Consider the following 19711-nt stretch of genomic DNA (forward strand, 5'->3'; position numbering starts at 1 on the left):
ACAGGAAGTATTTAAGCTATAAGGTTTACGGTTGGAAACTAACATTATCTATTCAAGGTAATGACATTTGATCTAAAAGTGGCACCCAGGACATTCACCTTGTATACCCATACCTGGACAACTGGCTTATATGGGCGCCTACAATCCGACAAGCAACAGTCCTTGACACACAGTAAGACCGTCTCTGGATAGAACCCAAATGCTCTTGTCCTTGGTACCCTCGTTCAGACCCAGGACATCGGTATCAGTCAGTAGGTGCATAAGGGTTTCAATAACAATGTCATCATGCATATCTCTGATCCCCAATTGCAGGCTACAAATGCGGCCTATGCAACAATTTATAGCCGACAGATGGTCCGAGATGAAGGGTTAGCTGGGACGACAAAATCAGTCACTGCGACCCTAGTTAAACAGTTGAAGTGGTGGACAATAAGATTCAACATTTCAAAAGGGATGTCATTGCAGGTACTGCTGCATCAGAAGACCCTAGTCACAGACGCTTCCTTGGCCCGATGCGGAGGTCATGTCGATCAACTATGCATGAAGGGACATTGGACGCAGGAAAAGGAGACGCTGCACTTCCATGTTCTCGAGCAAGGGCATTTAGATGGGCACTCCACAAACAGTAGGGATCATGACAGTCAATAGAATAACCATGTACTACATAAGGAAGCAAGGGCCTGCCCATTCCAAACCATTGTCACAAAAAGCTCAACAACTGTATAATTTGGCAATCTCCAACAAGATAACCCTGCCAGAGTACCACCTGCCAGGGATCCAAAACACTGTTTCATACAAGCTCAGCCAGTGTCGCAAGTGGGAACTGAAAAACAAACAGCTGACAAAGGTGCTGAAATGCAGGACTACACCACAAGTAGAGTTGTTTGCAAGAAAGCACAAGAAGTGTAAACTATTTGCCAGCAGACTGCCTCAGGAAGGCTCCTGGGAGACTCGTTCTCAATCCAGTGGAAGGGCCGGTATGTTTACGTGTTGACACCGATTCTGGTGATTCACAGATTGGAAGAGATGATGCAGGGATACCCCTGTTGCCTCATCTTAATAGTGATGGCATGGCCAATGCAACCATGGTACTTTTTACACATGTCAGACGATCCCCCAATCCCATTGGAAGTGACGCTGGACCTATTGTCAATGAACAGACATAACATATTTCATCACGATCTGGGGGTCTCTCAGACTTTGCTGAATTCAGAGACTTGGAAGTGCCAGAGGAATGTAGAAAAATCCTACAGGCAGCGCTACATTTACAAACCGGTAATACAAGTTCAAATGGAACCGATTCTGCACATGGTGTAGACGGCAAGACCTTTAGCTGCCACAGGTGAAAGAACATCCACTTCTGCCATACTTGTAAAGTTTGCCAAAAGGAGGGCTGTCTTACTCCTCTATTTGGGTACATTTGGCAGCAATATCAAGGTACAATAAGAAAATCAATTCCTCGCCATTGTTTAGTGACAGGATAATGAAGCACCTCATGAGGGGTCTCTTCTGCACTTTTCCACCAATCAAAAAGTTGGCCCCCAAATGGAGTCTTAATACAGGGCATTCCATGATTATGAGATAACTGTTTGAGTTCCTGGCAATGGTACATATAAAATATGTCTTCAGGAAGTTGCATTCCTGGTGGCGATCAACCAACATTACCTGCGATTTGGTAATAAGGCAGTGCTTGTGACAAACCCCCACTTCATTTCAGAAGTACCTACAGATTTTCATGTGAACTTAACCATTGTTCTACTAACTTTCTTCCAAAATTCACCTCTTCAGCAAACAGCCCTGCATTCCCTAGATATCAAATTGGCAATAAAGGACTACTTTGAGAGGACAAAAACTTTCCAAAACACTACTCAATTGTTTTTCGCATTTAACCCCTCAAATAAGGGGAAGCCCATCTCAAAGTAAGGCTTGGCCATGTGGATAGCATCAGCGATATCGCTGTGTCATGCTTAGGCCAATAAACCGTTAACTGGAAGAGCACAAGCCATTCCATAAGGATGGCAGCGGCCTCAGCAGTATTATGGACGGGGGTCCTGCTAGTAGATGTAGACATTTGCCAATTCACAACCTGGGTGGTGTCATACCTTTCCGAGGCACTACTGCCTGGAAGAACAGAAGGCAGCAGAAGCAAGAGTTGTAAGAGTAGTCTTGCAACACCCGTTCCAGTAAGGTAAGCCTATATCCACACCACAAAGATCCAATGCTGGAGGAAAGGGTTAAGTTGCTTACCTGTAATTCCAGTTCTCCAGCATTGGTATCTTTCATAGTCACATGCACCTCCGCCACCTCAAGATAAAGGCTTTCCAGGTAAATATGGCACAATTGCACGACATGTCTGCTTAGAACCTGAACATGGCCTCTAGGGATGGGGCTTGTCGCTGGGTGTCCCATTGGATGGGACTAAAACACCCATGAGGTGGACAGACCACAAAACACTCTGCTGTAAAGCAGGAAGTGTGTAACCGAGGTTTCCCAGCCTGATGACTGTGAATAATCAAAGCATGTGAGTCTATGAAACATACCAATGCTGAATAACTGGGGTTACAGGTAGGCAACATACTACTTTTCCGATTCCAACCCAGTAAGGAATACTATATATTTGCCCACTGAGTAGATTAAATTGCCAATGCCAACGTTTTTGTTGTTGTTTCATATGGCCTTGCACTGGAGGTGCAGGAAGAAATTCATACAACCCTACTGGAGGGAATACCCAAAGATCCAAGATCCACAACTTCGGTAGTATCAGTTTGTCCCTGCATAAGGGAGACCAAAAGACGCATTGTCTCGAAAGAATAGATTCATTCAAAACGGGACAGGAGAAATGTAAGAACTAAACTCTCACTGAGTGCAGGCCAAAAGAATATTGGCTTACATAGTGCTAGTATGCCATCTATCGCAAAGATAGAGGAAACTAATTAAGATACAAAATAATTTAAATAAATCAACAGAACGCGATACCTGAAACGTAGGAATTAAATAGTGCTTATATGGTCTGAATCTAGCTTACTTTGAGCCTTTTACTGTAGTAGGCCTCATTCCATGATAAACACTTCTTTTTGGAAGGTGCAGTGTTATAGACAGATGTAGGACTGATCACACCAGCACACCTGAGATTTTCTTTTCCAGTGATCATCCATTATCACGACATTAGAACTACTAACATACATTTAGAATGGATTGTGTCCTCTCACGTGTTCCTCATCTTTGATATTCCTTTCCAGCTTCAGCTGCTTCCTAAAAATGTGGACTGGTCTCTCCGACTTTGTCCCTCGAGGCCTCTGTCCGACATAATCACCATTATACATAGCATGCGAAGCGTCATTTGGCTTCAATTCTGTTTTTCCGACGCAGCTTTCACTTCTTCACAAACTTTGGTTCATCTAATTTAAATTCATTATGTCCTCACTGTCTGCTCCATCGACGCCTAAGACGGGTATAAAAAAATGGCAAGATTGTGGGCCAAAAAAGCTGATCACTGACCCCCACCACGTATGTCTGTGGTGCCTCGGCACGGAACATCGCACGATGGAGTGCAATTCCTGTCAGGCAATGACTGACAAGGCTCAAGAGCTTAGAGGTAAATTAGCAGTGGGTCGGATCCCTTCGAAGTCCCCTATTAATATTTCGAAAAAATCGATTCTCCTCGATGGAAGAGATCCAAGAAAATGTCGTGATCGAGGAGTCAATCATGTCATTCTTCATCAAGGTAGTAAAAGAAAAGACGTCACAGATCTCCTGCAACCTCAAGTGATTCCTCCGCTGAGGATTACATGCACAACCAAATCCGACTCCCCAGCCGAGTGGGATGCATTTCAGAGGGATACGATTACAATATTCGAGAAGGCGGCCTCGACCCTCTCGAATGAGAAGAAGAAAGACCATGCCCCTGTCGCTCTGCATAAAGATGACAAAGGGAAGTCAAAGGCTAAATCCTGTGAACCCACGAGTCCGGGACGCAAGCCAGATTCTCTTCGAGAGCCAGCAAGGCCTTGCACTGATGAGATATCGCTGAGGACTTCGAGTCGAGAACCCAGTCCTTCGAGGGCTTTGTCAAAGAAAAAGAAGTTGACAACTTTGTAAAACAAGGTCTATTCTTTGAGGCCTTCAGCATCAGAGCTGTCGACGCCTGTGTCAAAGTCATCAACGCTACAGTCGAAAACTACGTTGTTGGCTTCGAAACCATTATCTATTATTTTTTCCAAAGCTGTCGAAGCCCCCAATGACACAGGAGAAGATTTTTAAGCCTTTACCAAGGAAGGATTTCTTCAACTTTTTAACATCAACTATGAAGACCATGAACCTTCTGATGACAATACTCAGCCTTTTCGCGTGCAATATGGCACTCCAAATGAACCAGATGCATTAATATCGGAGAAGACCAGAATTAACGATTTGTATGAAAATCTTCAAACAGCCAGTGGTGCGGCTACATCACCCTATCTAGAATTTGGAAAGCCAGACCCCTCTTATCATGCTGAAGCCTCATTTATGGCAATTAATGAACAAAGTAGTGGGATTTTTAGGGTGGAATAGACCTGCTCCTCCTTTTGAGCAGGGTGATTTAACTGACCTCATGGACCAAGGTCAATCCCATCTTGCCGTTGTATGTTGGTTTCCAAAAAAGGGTTACAACAAATCGGGAAACTCCAGAAACTATTTCTGTAGTTCACAAAAACGTCTCCAGCAAATATAGGGCATCCAGCAGTGACCTGGAATATCTAACTAAACATCCTACACCAGAAAGTTTAGTGGTCCAATCAGCGATGACCACCGAACAGTCGGCATACCCTACTATACCACCAGACAGGGCCGACAAACGGGTGAACGATTGGGCACAGAAAATCTTTACTGCAGGAAACATGGCCTTGAAGTCTGCAAATCCCACTTGGGCCTTATCAAAGTTTACACTTACAATGTGGGATAGTGTAGCGATGGCGGCTGACCACATTCACGACTGGGAAGAAAGACGGATTCCTCGCTATCATCAAACATGTAAAAGAGGCAATGTGTGCGTACCTTCAGTCTGGTCTGGATACTGCAGATAGTATTAGCAGATCCATGGTGTCTAATACCGTGCTATGCAGGTTTACGTGGTTGAGAAAGTCAGGGTTTGCAACGGACGTGCAATCCAGGCTTCTCAATGTGCCTTTTGACGGCTCCCGACTGATTGGCAGCAAGGCTGATGAAAGTGTGGAAAAGCTACAGACATCTAAAGCAGCAGCAAAGTCTCTCATTGCCACAATCGGACAGCCTTAACGTTCTTACCCCAGTACATCATCGTGGAGAGGTAAGTCTTTTTGTTTCTACTCCTCAGTTGGAAGAGTGAGAGGACAGGCTAGTCACAGAGGCCAGAAATAATTCCCTCTTGGTGGACTAGGGAGACGTATTAAGTATGCTAAAGCAATAGCTACTTTGCCCTCTGCCGCTGTTTCAGCCGCCTCAAAACCTCTTTGAGACCTTACCCCACAAGACCCCAATGGGAGGCAGGCTCTTACAGCATATGAAAGAATGGCGGGGCATTACTTTAGATGCATGGGCATTACAAACTGTAGCCCATGGTTACTGTCTTACCTTTCAAAAAAGGGCTCAGGATCGTCCACCAAGGAACAACTCATTCAAAATTCCAGTTCCGCAGGAAATCTTGACCATGTTAGAGAAAGGTGCTATAGAACTGGTACCTGCAGCAGAGAGTAACAAGGGTTGGTATTCCCCTTACTCTTAGATCAAGGTCATCTCTCGCCTGGGTGTCTGAAGGGAAGGCCAGTCGAAGAAAAGGGCAATTTCTGTTTGGACCTGTTCGGACCAGGAGAATCCAGGGCCCGAACCCCTGCTCAGACAGCAGGTAAGCATTCACTAACATGTTTACTCCCTCTGTCCCCAGAGGCCATCCCCACCCCTCTATTCCCTCTGTGATGTTCCCTTGTGCCCCTCCTTCTCATACACAGCTATTGCCTATTTTGCTTGATTCTTCTACCACACTCCCCCCCGACCCCCCCACCTGTTCCTCCAGCCTACTTCTGCAGGAGTCTGTCCTGATGCATTCTGGTTTCACTGTCTTGTGGCCAATGCTGGATTTGACTTATATGGACTTCATTGATTCACGGTGCGTCACCCTTTCTCATGGTGGCCCTGAATCATGCTTTTCCCATCTTCATCTTGTATCCAGGCTTGCAACGTTATGTGCTACTACTGACTTGCATTCGCTCTCCCCTCTTGCTTCTCCACTCTTTTTGACTGCTTACTCTCTGTTCTCTCCTCTTCTCCCTTTCTCCCTTTCCCTATCGCCTCCCCTCCTCCACTTACTTTCTTCTATGCACTTACAGAATTGTCCCTGGACCTAGTATGATGGAAACCTTGTCTGTCTCCTCCCACCTCCCCTTACTTGCCCCCTCTCCATCACTATCTGAAATGTCATCAGGCCTAGTACGATAGTCGCTTGTTTTGTTCCCTCCCTTTCTGCACCCCTCTCCCTAACCTTTTGTTTTCTCTGGCTCTACCAGAAATGTTGTCAGCCCTAGTACGTTAGTCGCCTGTCTTTTTCCATTTCCTTCCCACTCTCCCCGTCCCTTTCTTATCTATGTCTTAGCTCTTGCACTATCTGAAATGTTGTTAGGCCGAGTATGATAGCTAATTTCACATCCTTACTGTTCATGGGCTGTAAGAATGTCATTGCATTTTCCCTTGTTCCCTCCCCTGCCTTGAAGCGCTTTGAAACACATTGTGTATAGGTGCTATATAAATAAACTATCATATCATTTATAATCCCTGAGAAGGACGGAGGATTGAGGCCCATCTTGGACTTAAGAAACCTGCACAGTTTCCTCAGGAAAGACTTTTTCAAGATGGTTATCATTTCTCAGGTCCTTCAGGCCCTCCAGCTCCAACACTGGTTGGTGTTATTGGACCTTCAGGATGCTTACTTTCATGTGCCTATCCATCACAAGCACGGAAAGTACCCGAGGTTCACGATTCTCGCTTTCGATTTCAAGTTCGGCCATTTGGGCTGACCTCTGCCCCAAGTTGATGCCGCTTGTGACAGCGAGTCTCAGGGGAGGAGCGATTCACGTCTACCCCTAGCTGGACGATTGGCTGATCATGGCTCATTCTCCCGAACAGACCCCGGGACATCTCAGCATATCCTGTCACTCTCTCCACAGACTGGGCTTCTCCTTCAGTTACAAGAAGTCCCACCTGATACCATCCCAAAAGCTCCAATTGGTCCGGTACTGGATGCATCCCTGGGAAAAGCCTTGCAACCCGAGTTGAGGGCTCCACACATTCTGCAGATGGTTACCAAATTCCAGAGTGCCCACTGTCTTCCAGTCAGCGACATTTTGAGGTTGCTCGGCCTCATGGCATCCTGTATTTTCCTGATGCCAGAGGCTCGCCTGAGAGTTAGATCTCCCCAATGGGCTCTCAGGACTCAATGGTCCCAATTCTCAGGCAGGATATAAGGCCATCTTCATTTTCCGAGCGGAGTCGCACAGGATCTTCTGTGGTGGGCTTGCAAGGATAACATTCTGAAGGGAGAACCCTTTTGGCAACCACAGCCAGAGATAACCGTAGTGGCGGGCGCCTCACTCACAGGGTGGGAAGCCCACGCCAACGATCTGACAATCGGTGGTCGTTGGTCTCCATCAGAGTCCAAATGACCCATCCATCATTTGGAACAGAGGGCGATAAAACTAGCGCTGAAAGATTTTCTGCCCTCTGTACGGGGAAAGAATGTCCAGATAATAATGGACAATACAGTGGCCAGGTACAACCTCAACAAGAGAGGAGGCGTAGGGCCACTACCTATGTGCAGAGAGGCAATGCAGCTTTGGTTCTGGGCAATTCAAGAAGGAATCTGCCTATCAGCAGTTCACCTAGAGGAGAACACAGCGGCGGATGCACTGAGCAGGCAAAGCAGTCTCCCACGAGTGGGAACTAGCTCAGGAAGTCCTTCAAGAGATCTTCGCCCTTTGGGCAACCCCTCAAGTAGATCTCTTTGCGACCAGTGTCAACCGAAAGTGCGAACTGTTTTGCTCCAGGGAATTTCTACCAAGAGGAGTTCTAGGAGATGCGTTTGTAGTGGACTGGGAGTTTCCACTCCTGTACGAGTTCCCTCCAGTTCCTGTCATTCCTCACGTGATCTAGAGGTTGAAAAAGTTCAGGAAATCCATGGTCCTAATTGTTCATGATTGGGCCAGGAGGACTTGGTACCGGACCTTCTGGGCATGTCCATCTGCCCTCCAATACGTCTTCCACAAAGAGAAGACCTTCTTTTGAGAGAGGTGGGTCGGGTTTTCTATCCAGAGGTCAAAATACTCAGCCTTCACGCATAGTTTCTGAGGGGTTGGGATATAAGGATTGGGACCTCCCGGGTGACGTAAGGGAGATTTTGCTTTCAGCCAGACGGCCAGCAACAAAGTCCTTGTATCGCTGCCGTTGGAACAAGTTCAGCAGCTGGTGTAGGGATAATAATATGGATCTGTTTCAAGGTGATACACCTACGGCGTTAGCTTTTTTGTTACACTTAGCAAATCTGGGGTTCCAGATTGGAACAATAAAGTGGTATCTGCCAGCACTTTTAATTTTCAAGTGCTCTGCAGAAGAAACCTCATACTTTAAAATCCCTTTAATCATTCAGTTTATTAAGGGACTCATTCATGTGTTTTCACCTACTCCCTTTATAAGGGAGGCATGGTATCACAAGTATGACACTGACACAAAAGGTACAATTTGTAAAATCTTTATTGAAGTTTCAAAGGTGTGGAGAAACTCCTATTTTGACCTGTAGCTAAAATGGGAGTTGTCTCGAACATCAAATAATAAACAAAACAGTCCTAGTTGAATCTGTCAAATAAAAATGGCCTATACTATCAAAACCTAATGCCTGCCCTATATCTTGTACAAAAAGTGTGAAAAGGAGACTAAGTATGTAAAGGAAAGTCTGTGTTCAAATACAAAGAATAAATATGGCTGAGTCAGCTCTCTCCCCCATGTTGGACAGCACAGAGTAAGGCGGTCCCTGTAGTCAAGATGACACACTGACACAGGCCCTTAACACAAAGGCAGTTCATTGCGCGGATTGAGGCCCTCCTTGCCTTCCACGTTAGTCTTTCTTTCCCAATTTTCGAACGCAGTTCACCATTCAGTTCACATCAGTCCCCTCTGTCAAGATGTGCGTCCCGTGGACGCTGCGTACCTGTACTTCCTGAAGGCTTGCGTGCCGGGGTCGCCAGGGCGTAGATTGTAGAACGAAAGATGACAGGGTAACGCCAAGAACCGGCCCAGGTCCCGTCCTGATTTGCAGGATTGAAAATGGGTCCAATTCCTGACGCCAAGGATGGACACTTCCCTGTATTTTACATGACGCCAGAACAGTGCAAGCACTGGCAGGGAAGGTCGGTAGATGTAAACAGAAGGCTTGAGTGCGTTGCTTGCTGATCTTGCAGAAGACCCTCTCGATGATAGTGGAAGAAGGCAGCCGAGACGGTAGTAATGGCAGCAACTGCAGGCAGCAGAGAAGGCAGAGTAGAGGCACCTTAGAGGCACTGGCATCCAAGCACAAGGCAGTGAAATGCAGGCAAGGAAAGGAGGGCAGGCAGGGAGAGAAGTAGGGAGGCAAGAAAGGGACAAGAGGAGCCCCAGACCAGGACCAGACTAAGCCTAAACCAGGGAAGCCAGACCCCCAACCAGAGGAACCAGACCAACAGGGCAGGACAGGGGCCAACAGGAAAGGGAACAATGGAAGGAAACCGGAGTCACCAAGAAAGGACAAGAAATTCCAGAGGCGAGCGGGAGGTCAGGACCAAACCGCGTTGAGACGCGGCGAGTGCAAGACCAGTAAGCTCTTTATAGAGACTCTGCATGGAAGCGAGGCTTGACCCGCAATCCGAGTCGGCGCATGCGCGGAGTCAAGGCATTCATGGAAACGAGGCTTGAACCACAAGCCCGTTCCCTGCCGTTTCCGCGTATGAACGCATGCACCCCGACTCGCCCGGTGCTGGCACGCGCCCCAAGTAAGTGAGGACCCGGAAGAATGCACCTTCGGCCAAGACGATACCGCGGGTACAGCCGCCAGGCATCTCCTCGCCCGCGAGGATACGGACGTCCTTGCTCCCGGGTGAGTGTCCTAACACCCCCTCTCTCAGGCTCAGACCTCTTAAATCAAAGTTCACATCGGTCTCCCTCGGCCGGTCTCAGACCTTTCACAGCAAAACAAAACACTTGCAGGGTTCCCTTTCCCAAGCTTCACTCACCTCCTTTAGGGGTTCCCTTTCCCTAACTTATTATACTTTGGGTCTCCCTCTGTCGGGCTCGGACCGTTTCCTGATGTCGAGGACTTTTGAATGTGCGTGGCTTTTTCTTCAGACCTCCACAGGACCACTTCGACCCTCCAACTTGTCACTCATACTTCTGTCATTTGTCCCAGTACTTCTTGGTCTGGGTAGTTCACTGTGTTATGCACCAAAGTTCAACGTTCGCATTTTTACTGTCCCCTTTTTTCTGGGTCGATTTCAATCACCTCGCATTTAAAGTTCATTCACATTGTTGCTACAAACCTTTCTCCTTTCATGGAGACTTTAGAGTGGGCTACTTCCTTTCGCCAGACCACTCTGTTAATCAGTATCGCTGACTTTTTACAGCTGTCGTTACTTCAGGGTTCATGCGCAGGTCTGCCTTTCTTTGCATCTCATCCACATGCGTGCAGCCTGCAATTGTGCGATATGTTGGTACTTGAATCTTTCTTTAGCACACAGCGGTCTCTCATGTCGCTTGCTAACTCACTGTGTGCTTTTCTGGTCTGTGTTGCGTTGATCCTCGAGTCAATGTTAGTACCACAGGCTTAACCTCGCCTCCCGACTCTGCCGTTCACCCGGGAGGGTCGCTGGCGTCCTTGAAACACAATGCATCGTTCTTGTTTGGGGCTCAGCTTTCTCCAAGTGCCTTTTGTGGCCTTTTGGAGGCAGGGAACTCCTGGAATTCTCCTCCCGTGGCTCTCGCTCCTCAGTCTATTGCTCTACTCTAGTAGGTTTGCCTTTGCCTGGGAAAGATCTGCTCTTACTTGTGTTCCTCCAGGCTCGGAGTGTTTCTACGTTCCGCCTTTTATCTGTGTGAAGGGAGCTAATCGTGGGTATGCCCTTAGAGTCAAGTGACTGACCAAATTAGTGGGCAAAGTCCTATGCAATGTGTAAGAGTTAGTGTTGTTACTCTCAGTCGCTCTCTTCCTCAGCCCAGTATTTGCGTGGAAAGGGTGGGTTTGGCATTGGGGCATTGTCAACTCCTATGAAATAGGAGGTATCATAGGTACGGGAAAGGGAGGAATACTGTTTCTCGCCTCTGGCTGCCTCACCCCCACTCCACGAAGCCCCCTCACCCAGGTTATCCTCCCGCCCTGGTCCACCACCAGGAACTGGATCCAAAAGCAATGGCCGTGTCCTGGCCACCTGGATGACAAGTCCCCCAGGACTAGCGGGTGAGACACCATTTGGTTTCTCACACCTTTTAAGTCCCTGTATGGGATTCAAATCTTGTACTAACATTTCTAACATATATTCAGTTTGAACCACTGCTTTCATGTCCATTAAAACTATTAACATTAAAGACCATTTTACTGGTAGCAATAATGTCTGCCCGCAGGGTGAGCGAGTTACATGCACTTTCTTGTAAACCTCCATTCACTATTTTCTATAAGGCCAAGTTGTTCTTAAAGTGAAACCTTCTTTTCTGCCAAAATAGTCTCTGACTTCCATTTGTCTCAGAAAATAGTTTTACCAACTTTTACCTGCCTCCTCTTCCTGGAAAGGAGGAGGAGAGGTTGCATAGACTGGACCACGGGAAGGGCTCTTAGTTTCTATATCTAACCAATGTCTAAAATTCATCAAGATGATCAGTTATGTATTGGCTATACAGGTCATAAGTTAGGTTTGGTAGTAACAAAACGAACCCTATCCAGATGGATTATTCTTACTGTTGGGGAATGCTATAGACTAGCTGGTAAAGATCCCTCCGAGGGTCTGCGGGCCCATTCTTCTAAGGGCATGGCAACATCGTCTGCTCTACAGAGAGGGTGTGCCAATTAAGGACATCTGTGTGGCAGCCACTTGGTCTACCAGCCACACTTTTGCGAAACATTGTCTGGACTCAACTTCCAATCGGGAAGGAGGATTTGGAAAGGCTGTCGTTCATTCTGTCCAATGTAACCTTTAAGGACAAGCCTAAATTTGTATTTGCACCGTCAAAACTAATACTCCTTTGGGAGTCTATCAAAGATAAGGAATACGAGGGAGGACCCCATCCATTCGAAGACAAGTTACTTACCCATGGTAACATTCTTTCAATTAGATGTTCCTCCCACGCATTCCTCATTGCCCCTCCCAGCGTAGCCCATTGTAGAATGGATTCAATTTTACACTTTACGCTCTTTTAGAGTATACTACGGTCTATTCTGTTGCTAGTAATTCCTCTAAAGAGAAAAACAGAACTGAAGCCAACGGGTGCGGCGCGTGCTACATATACTGGTGATGATGTCGACCGTCGGACGAAGGCCCTCAAGGGATGTTGATGAGACCAGTGCAGAGCGGCCTCTATCGAGGAATATTTTTCTCCGGAGCAGCTGAAGCTGGAAAGGAAATATCAAAGTTGAGGAATACGTGGGAGGAACATCCAGTCAAAAGAACATTACCACAAGTAACTTGTTAATTCGACACAATAAATTGAGTTGAAATTAGACTTAGGTAGCTTTAATTCTCACACACTATTTCAGATACCGGAGCCTGATGATTCTTTTAGTTGGTTGTGGTCGGTATTTTATTTTTTACATGGGCAGGGGAGTATGTCAGCTTCAATGACATAAGAAGGAAACCATGCTGAAAATAAATTTAAACTGCTTCCACATCAATCTCTGATTGCTGAGACTTCATTAAAATGAAGAACAGTTAATGTAGATAACCTTGGAGATCAGTTAATGACTGACGGGAAGAATTAACAGATAAACATGCTGAAGTTGCATGCAGTATATTTGGTTCTTGTACAGATGGGCAATATGACAATATTGTATTGTATGAAGAAGGGCAGGTAAGAGCCAGGCCCCTTTTCTGGGAGACTAAAAAGATTTGTCTCAGACTGCTAGCAGGTAAAATGTCTAACAGCAGTACATCTTCTAGATGTTCAATTATGCATGTAGATGCTGACTGAAGGCCATTGCTGGAGGACTACTAAGGGTCTTAAATAGATGAATAATAAGGTGTTCGACCTAAGAGGAACACGAGCAGAACACACAAAATGCAAAGTTCACATCTAGGCATCGCCAGAGAGAGAGTGCCTCAGGGAAATCACTTTTGATCAATTGGTGAAGGTTATTGCTTCATGCCTTTTCCCTTCTTTCCATTATACTTCAAGCTATTTGGATGCACACTTGGGTGAAACGTCCTTCAAAAATCATTGGGCTTCTCCTTTCATCTCTCCTGATTTGCCCACCCTACATTCCTTAAGTATGGTTTTGATATTTTATTCAGTTTTTATTGATGGCAATCCTAAAATAAAGAAGGAAACTCCTTACTTGTATTCTTGGTACTCGTGGTTTGATACCCTAATTAAATTAAAAAAGAAACCTGTTCTCCTCCCTCGAGAAATCCATAGGATTTGGGATGAACAAAATAAAGTAAAATCCTTACTTAGAACTTCACTGAAAAGTAAACCACCACTGCACAGCATTGTGGAACACAGCCGCAATTAACAAAACTAGTTTGCTTTTTGGAGCTTCAATGATTTTACTAGTTTAAAAATAAAAAATGAACAAAAAGTAGATGAGCATTTATGTATTTTTTAAAGAGATTTTTTTGAGTTCGAGGATACTGCACTGAATTGCAGATATGCAGTGTTTCTGAATTGATGAAGATGCCTGCACTGAAGAATTAGTATTAGAAGTATGCATGTTTTCCTTCTTTATTGCTTCCCAAGTTGCTTCTGCCTGATGAAGATCTTGATTTGCGTATACTTTCACCTGTAGACTTGTTTCAAAACTCTTGCAAACTGCCATTAACTTTCCAAACAAAGTATTTGAATTGAAATGAAGCATTGAAGCAAATTGTAGGCCAAGAAAATTGTGGTAGCTCCTTTATGAGGGCTTGTACCATCCTATGTCAAAGGCAATCAGTCAAAAGACAAATTGCTTGTGACCAAAATCGTTGCTTACATGTAAACTTGTTCAAAGATGAACTATTGATTGAGTGAATCAATAATTTAAACTTTTATACTTTAAAAAAAAGGTGTCTATTGTATTAATACTAAGGCTACATGATTATAAAAGTAACATTTACTCCTTGCTATGTTTGAAGACTTCCCTTGGTTTTTCCATACAGATTCACCAGGGCTCCGTACCGGTCTCCTACACTGTGACCACAGTTGCCCCGCATGGTATCCCACTCTGCACAGGACCACATATTCCAGCATGTAACACTCAACAGGTTCCAGGGTGTTCTGTTGTTTTCAGTGGACAACATCTTCCAGTCTGCAGCGTGCCACCTCCAGTAAGTAACCTGAGAACATTGCATTTATTAATTTTATTGTAACCGTAGCAACATATACACAATCCTGTAAAGCGAGTCCAGAAATATTTGAAAATGATTACTGAATGGAAAGATTGATGGCGATGCAAGTTAAGGAAGCTATAAAACCAGCACAAAAATCTGAATAATCATAAGCATATTAGGAGGAAGTATCAAACCATGATGTTTTAACTGTTATGTTATGTTACTTGGCATTTATATAGCGCCTTATATAACATTGGTATGACCTCAAAGTGCTGCTAGGTTGACCGCCCTCTGGAACCGTAGTTCAAGTCAGTAGAGAGAGAGAGAGAGAGAGAGAGAGAGAGAGAGAGAGAGAGAGTCGTATGGCGTGTGGGTGCAACGGATATGTGTGCAGCTGGTGTAGATGTTGGATGGTAGCTGCTTCCTAGTGATAGGTGTGGTGCTGAGGAAATCAGTTAGATGTGTTCAGTCTGGTGAGTGGACACCCAGACTGGGTTCTGGCTGCGTTAGGGCTTTGGAACCCCTATGCGAACAGCTAGCCGGAATGTGCTCAGCTAGCTGTGTTTTATTAGGGTGATGAGGTGATCATGGAGTCGTGTTCGTATGTGAACAGCTAGGCCGAATTAACGGGTATAGCTGTGTTCTAGTTGAATGATGGTGTATATTAGAGAGTAAGCGTAGTGGTGTGATATGGTGGTTATCAGTAAAAGCGCCTGAGACGAGGCACGTGAGCAGGACGCTGGGGACATAGATGACGACATACAGATATATAGCGACACGGTGGAAACAGTTATCTATGGGATACAGATATATATGGGGATACAGGTGTTGCCTCCATCCGTAACAGCCAAACCATCCACACCATCCATAACATCCACACTATCTGTAACATCCACTGTCATTGTTGGTTTGGCACACAGTCTCCCTTTTTTTGCAGTGTTTACGTCACTGGGTTGGCAAGATAGCTTAAATTGTTAATCGGTTGTCCCAGACATTTTCAGTTTGCAGGTTAAAATTCTTACAGCGCCAGCTCCACTCTTTAACTTTTTGAAGTGGGTAAATTTAATACAATTAAATTGGATAATTACACCTACAATAGTACTTGAAAGTAGGAGGAATCCAGCATGTGCCACAATCTCAAAAGGCTGTATTATTTTTCGGTCACATCCCACTTCTAAGGAGATGCACCGAGTGTACACAAACAATTGCAAACTACAAATAATAAATGGTGCTATCTAGTGCAGTCTCATCTGCTTAACTGTGAAACATGAAGACCTTGAAGGGCACCGCTGGGCAGTAAAGATAAAGGATGGTGGATGTCCATTCAGGACTTTGACTAATTGCCACAAAATTCAGGAGGGTATTGCTAATAAACGGGGCGTGCTTGAGTTGTCATGGTGAAGATTAGAACTGACTTGATCTGAAAATAACATACCCACTGTTTGTTTAGCCAGGGCACGGAACAAGAAGTGTCATCCATATTACGACTCAAACCCACTCACTGTAAGGGAGCTTTATGTCACGCTTTGGTTGTAAAGGCCTGGGCCGAACAGCTTATTCCACTTATCACTAAATTCATTAATATTTCATTCAGGGAAAGTGCTGTTCCACCATGCATTAAGCAGGCATGGATTTCGCCTTTACTTAAACCGTCTTCTTCATCCCAATATACATCAAATTATAGTCCCATTACCAACTCCCTGTTCCTGTTAAACATCTTGGATGGAGCTGCCTATATTGAAGTGCATGATTTTTTTGTCCAAGTATATAACATCTTAGGTCAGCAGCAGTCAGGTTTTCGCAGTGCCCATGGAACAGAATCAGCCCTGCTTGACTTGAAGGCAAGCATCCTTCAGGTCTTTCAGAAATGCAGCACTGCTCTCCTCATGCTCCTGGAGTTGTCAGCAGATTTCGACCTAGTCCACCATATGTGGCTGGCTACTAGGCTATTACACTCTGCCTTGTTCTCGCCAGCTGCGTGGGCACCCCACTGGCAAACAGTTTGCAAGGTAAAATAACATTGTTTTGAATGTATTGTGTCCTCCAACGTATTCCTCATCTTTGATATGTAATGTCCAGCCTTAGCCGCTTTGGAAACATTTTTCGGCAGAGGGCTCTGTGCATCCATGCCATGGAGTCTGTCCCTCAAAGGCCTCCGTCGAGGGTGACATCGGAGGGTATATGTAGCACACGTGGTGCCCATTTGCCTCAGTTCCGTTTTTCCGCAAACAGCCTTTGCTTCATGTAAAACTCGGCGCGCCTCATAACTGTGTAGTTTGTTACTTCGTGCGATTTTCAAAAATTCGACGATTATGTCCTCTTCATAGACACTGTCGACAGCCAAGTCAGAGTTGAATAAATGCAGGGATTTCAGTACGAAGATATCCCTAACCGACCCACATCGAATCTGCCTGTGGTGCCTCGGGGAGGACCGCAATACTACTGTTTGCTTCAAGTGTCAGTCCATGACAGGAAAAGCCTTGGGGGAACGGAAGGGGAAAAAGGTAGGAAAAACACCCAAATACCCTAAACCCCGACTAGCTAGACCTTCGACCGATGAGTCGAGGAAGCAGGCCAAGCGTTCCAGGTCCAGGAGTGGTTCCCGCCAATTGTGGTCATCTTGAAGAAATCGAAGAGGAGGCACAACCGGTCACCTTTGTCGACCTCTTCGTCTGAGGGTTCCACCGTAAGGATCGAGTGCCCCTTGAAAAAGTCTGCTTCAGCAGAATGGGAAGCTTTCTGTGTGCAAATGCTAAAAAATATTCGAGAAACAAAGCCGTGCTCTGACCGAGCCTTCTAATGAAGCCGGAAAGGAGAGGTCTAGGCCTAAAACATGTGCGCCTTCGAGCCCGGGTAAAAGGCATGATCCTCATCGAGAGCCCTTGAGGCCTCAATCAGAAAAATTGAAGGATCACTGAAGACCTGAAGAGAGGGCGAGGTCCATCAACGCCGTTGGTGCCGGTAACGCCCATCAGGCCCTCAACCCCTACTAAACCGTTGACGCCACAGTCAACGTCGATGCCAGCTGCGCCAATTTTGACAGCTAAACCATCTGTACCAGGTGACCTTCCAAGAAAACCACTATCTAAGAAGAAATCGATGTTTTTGACCACCTCGAAGCCACTGTATTCAAAACCAGAAAACATATATATTCCTCTCCCTAAATAGGACTTTTTCAAGTCTCTGACTAATATGTTTGAGGAAGAAGAACACTCAGATGATGAAGATGCCCCTTTTGGGCTTCAATACGGTACACCTAGTGTGCCTGAATGCCTCATTTCAGAGGAAAGTAGAATGCAAGAGCTATATGAGAATTTGGACAATGCAAGTTTTGCACAATGCAAGTGTAATTGAGATCTCTCCAAAGCTCGAGTTTGGAAGACCAGAACCAGGGGAACATGCTGACTCCTCTTACAGGCAGCTCATGTCCAAAGTTGATGAGTACTTGGGTTGGTCGAGGCCTCCAGCCCCCTATGACCAAGATGATCTAACCGACATTCTGGACAAGGGTCCACCTACTGGTCCAATTTTGCCTTTCCATGTGGCACTTCAAAAACGGGTGGCCAGGGATTGGGAGGCTCCGGAAACTAATCCGGTGGTTGACCAGAATCTTCCAAAAAAATACCGTCCCTCCAGTAGAGATCCAGTCTATCTGTCAAAACACCCCACTCCGGAGAGTTTGGTGGTCCAGGCAGTTACAGCGACTTCCAAACAAGTGGCGTACCCTACCATCCCTCCTGATAGGGACGATAAGCGCGTAGATGGATGGGCGAGAAAGGTATTTTCCTCAGGGAGCATAGCATTAAAATCTGCCATCTCCACTTGTGCCCTTGCAACATTTTTGTATACTCTATTCCCAAAGGGGAGGAAAGGGGCGGCTTCTTAGCTATTGTGGAAGGACGGCAAGGAAGTCATGTGTGAGTCCCTTCAATCTGGTTTGGATTCTGCAGATGGCATCAGCAGGTCCATGGCTACCAGCACCGTGATGCGCAGATTTGCGTGGTTGCGGAAGTCGGGTTTTGCACCTTATGTGCAGGCGAGACTTCTCAACATGCCTTTTGATGGGTCTCATCTTTTTGGCAGCAAGGCTGACGAGAGCCTTGAGAATTTGCAGACCTCGAAAGTGGCTGCCAAATCTTTAGGTGCCGCTGTTAGGCAACCTCAGCCTTTTCGTTCTAGTGGATAACCTTGGAGGGGTAGATCTTTTCGCTACTACTCCTCATTTGGAAGGGCAAGAGGAATGGTCAGTCAGAGAGGCCAAAGAAAATGTCCTTGTGGTGGATGAGGTAGAGGTGCCAAGCCAGCTCAAGCAGCAGCTTCGTTACCCTCAGCTTCTGCAACAGCCTCTACAAAACCACTCTGAGGGCTTGAGTCACAGCTCACCAGTGGGGAAGGTGGGGGGGCAGACGGTCTCAGCCTGTAGAGGAATGGCGAGACATTACTTTGGATACTTGGCCTCTGTAAACAATAGCACACAGTTACTGCCTTCCTTTTATAAAGAAGCCCCAGAACAATCCACCGGGGAAACACTCTTTGAGGATTCCGGATATTAACCCTGCTAGAGAAAAGCGCTATAGAACTGGTGCCTGTGGCGGAGAGGAACAAGGGTTGGTATTACCCATATTTTTTTAGCCCCAAAAAGGACAGGGGACTGAGACCCATGTTGGACTTGAGATAGTTGAACAAGTTCCTCAGGAAGGACAAGTTCAAGATGGTCACTCTTTTTCAGATCCTTCAGGCCATCCAAATTCAGGATTGGTTGGTGTCATTGGAACTTCAGGATGCTTATGTTCACGTGTCAATCCATCTCAAGCACAGAAAATACCTGCGGTTCGCCGTTGGCGGGTCGCACTATCAAATTCGAGTCCTGCCATTCGGGCTGACCTCTGCCCTGCAGGTTTTCACCAAACTGATGGCGGTGGTGGCAGCGAGTCTCAGGAGAGAGGGGATTCATATCGCCCCCTACCTGGACGATTGGCCGATTAGAGTGCCTTCTCCAGAACAAGCCCAGGATCATCTCAATGCTACCTGTCACTCTCTTCACAGACCGGGCTTCTCCCTCAATTACAAGAAGTCCCATATGACACCTTCCCAAAAGCTCCAATACATTGGAGCTGTGATAAATAGATCCCCGGGAAAGGGCTCAAGACATTTTTTATGGTAACCAAATT

At 46.0% G+C, this 19711-nt stretch overlaps 1 protein-coding gene across 2 annotated transcripts in view; it reads left to right on the plus strand.

Moving 5' to 3' along the window:
- RNF38 (ring finger protein 38) overlaps positions 1–19711 on the plus strand; it is a 1177976-nt gene that overhangs the window by 675674 nt on the left and 482591 nt on the right. For both annotated transcript variants that reach the window (XM_069630459.1, XM_069630460.1), the window contains one exon: positions 14370–14537. In XM_069630459.1, coding sequence (XP_069486560.1) covers positions 14370–14537 — 168 coding nt within the window. The remainder of the gene's footprint in view (positions 1–14369; positions 14538–19711) is intronic.

This window comes from Ambystoma mexicanum, chromosome 6q, assembly GCF_040938575.1.
Source record: "Ambystoma mexicanum isolate Mex_15411 chromosome 6q, UKY_AmexF1_1, whole genome shotgun sequence".
Taxonomy (NCBI): Eukaryota; Metazoa; Chordata; class Amphibia; order Caudata; family Ambystomatidae; genus Ambystoma; species Ambystoma mexicanum.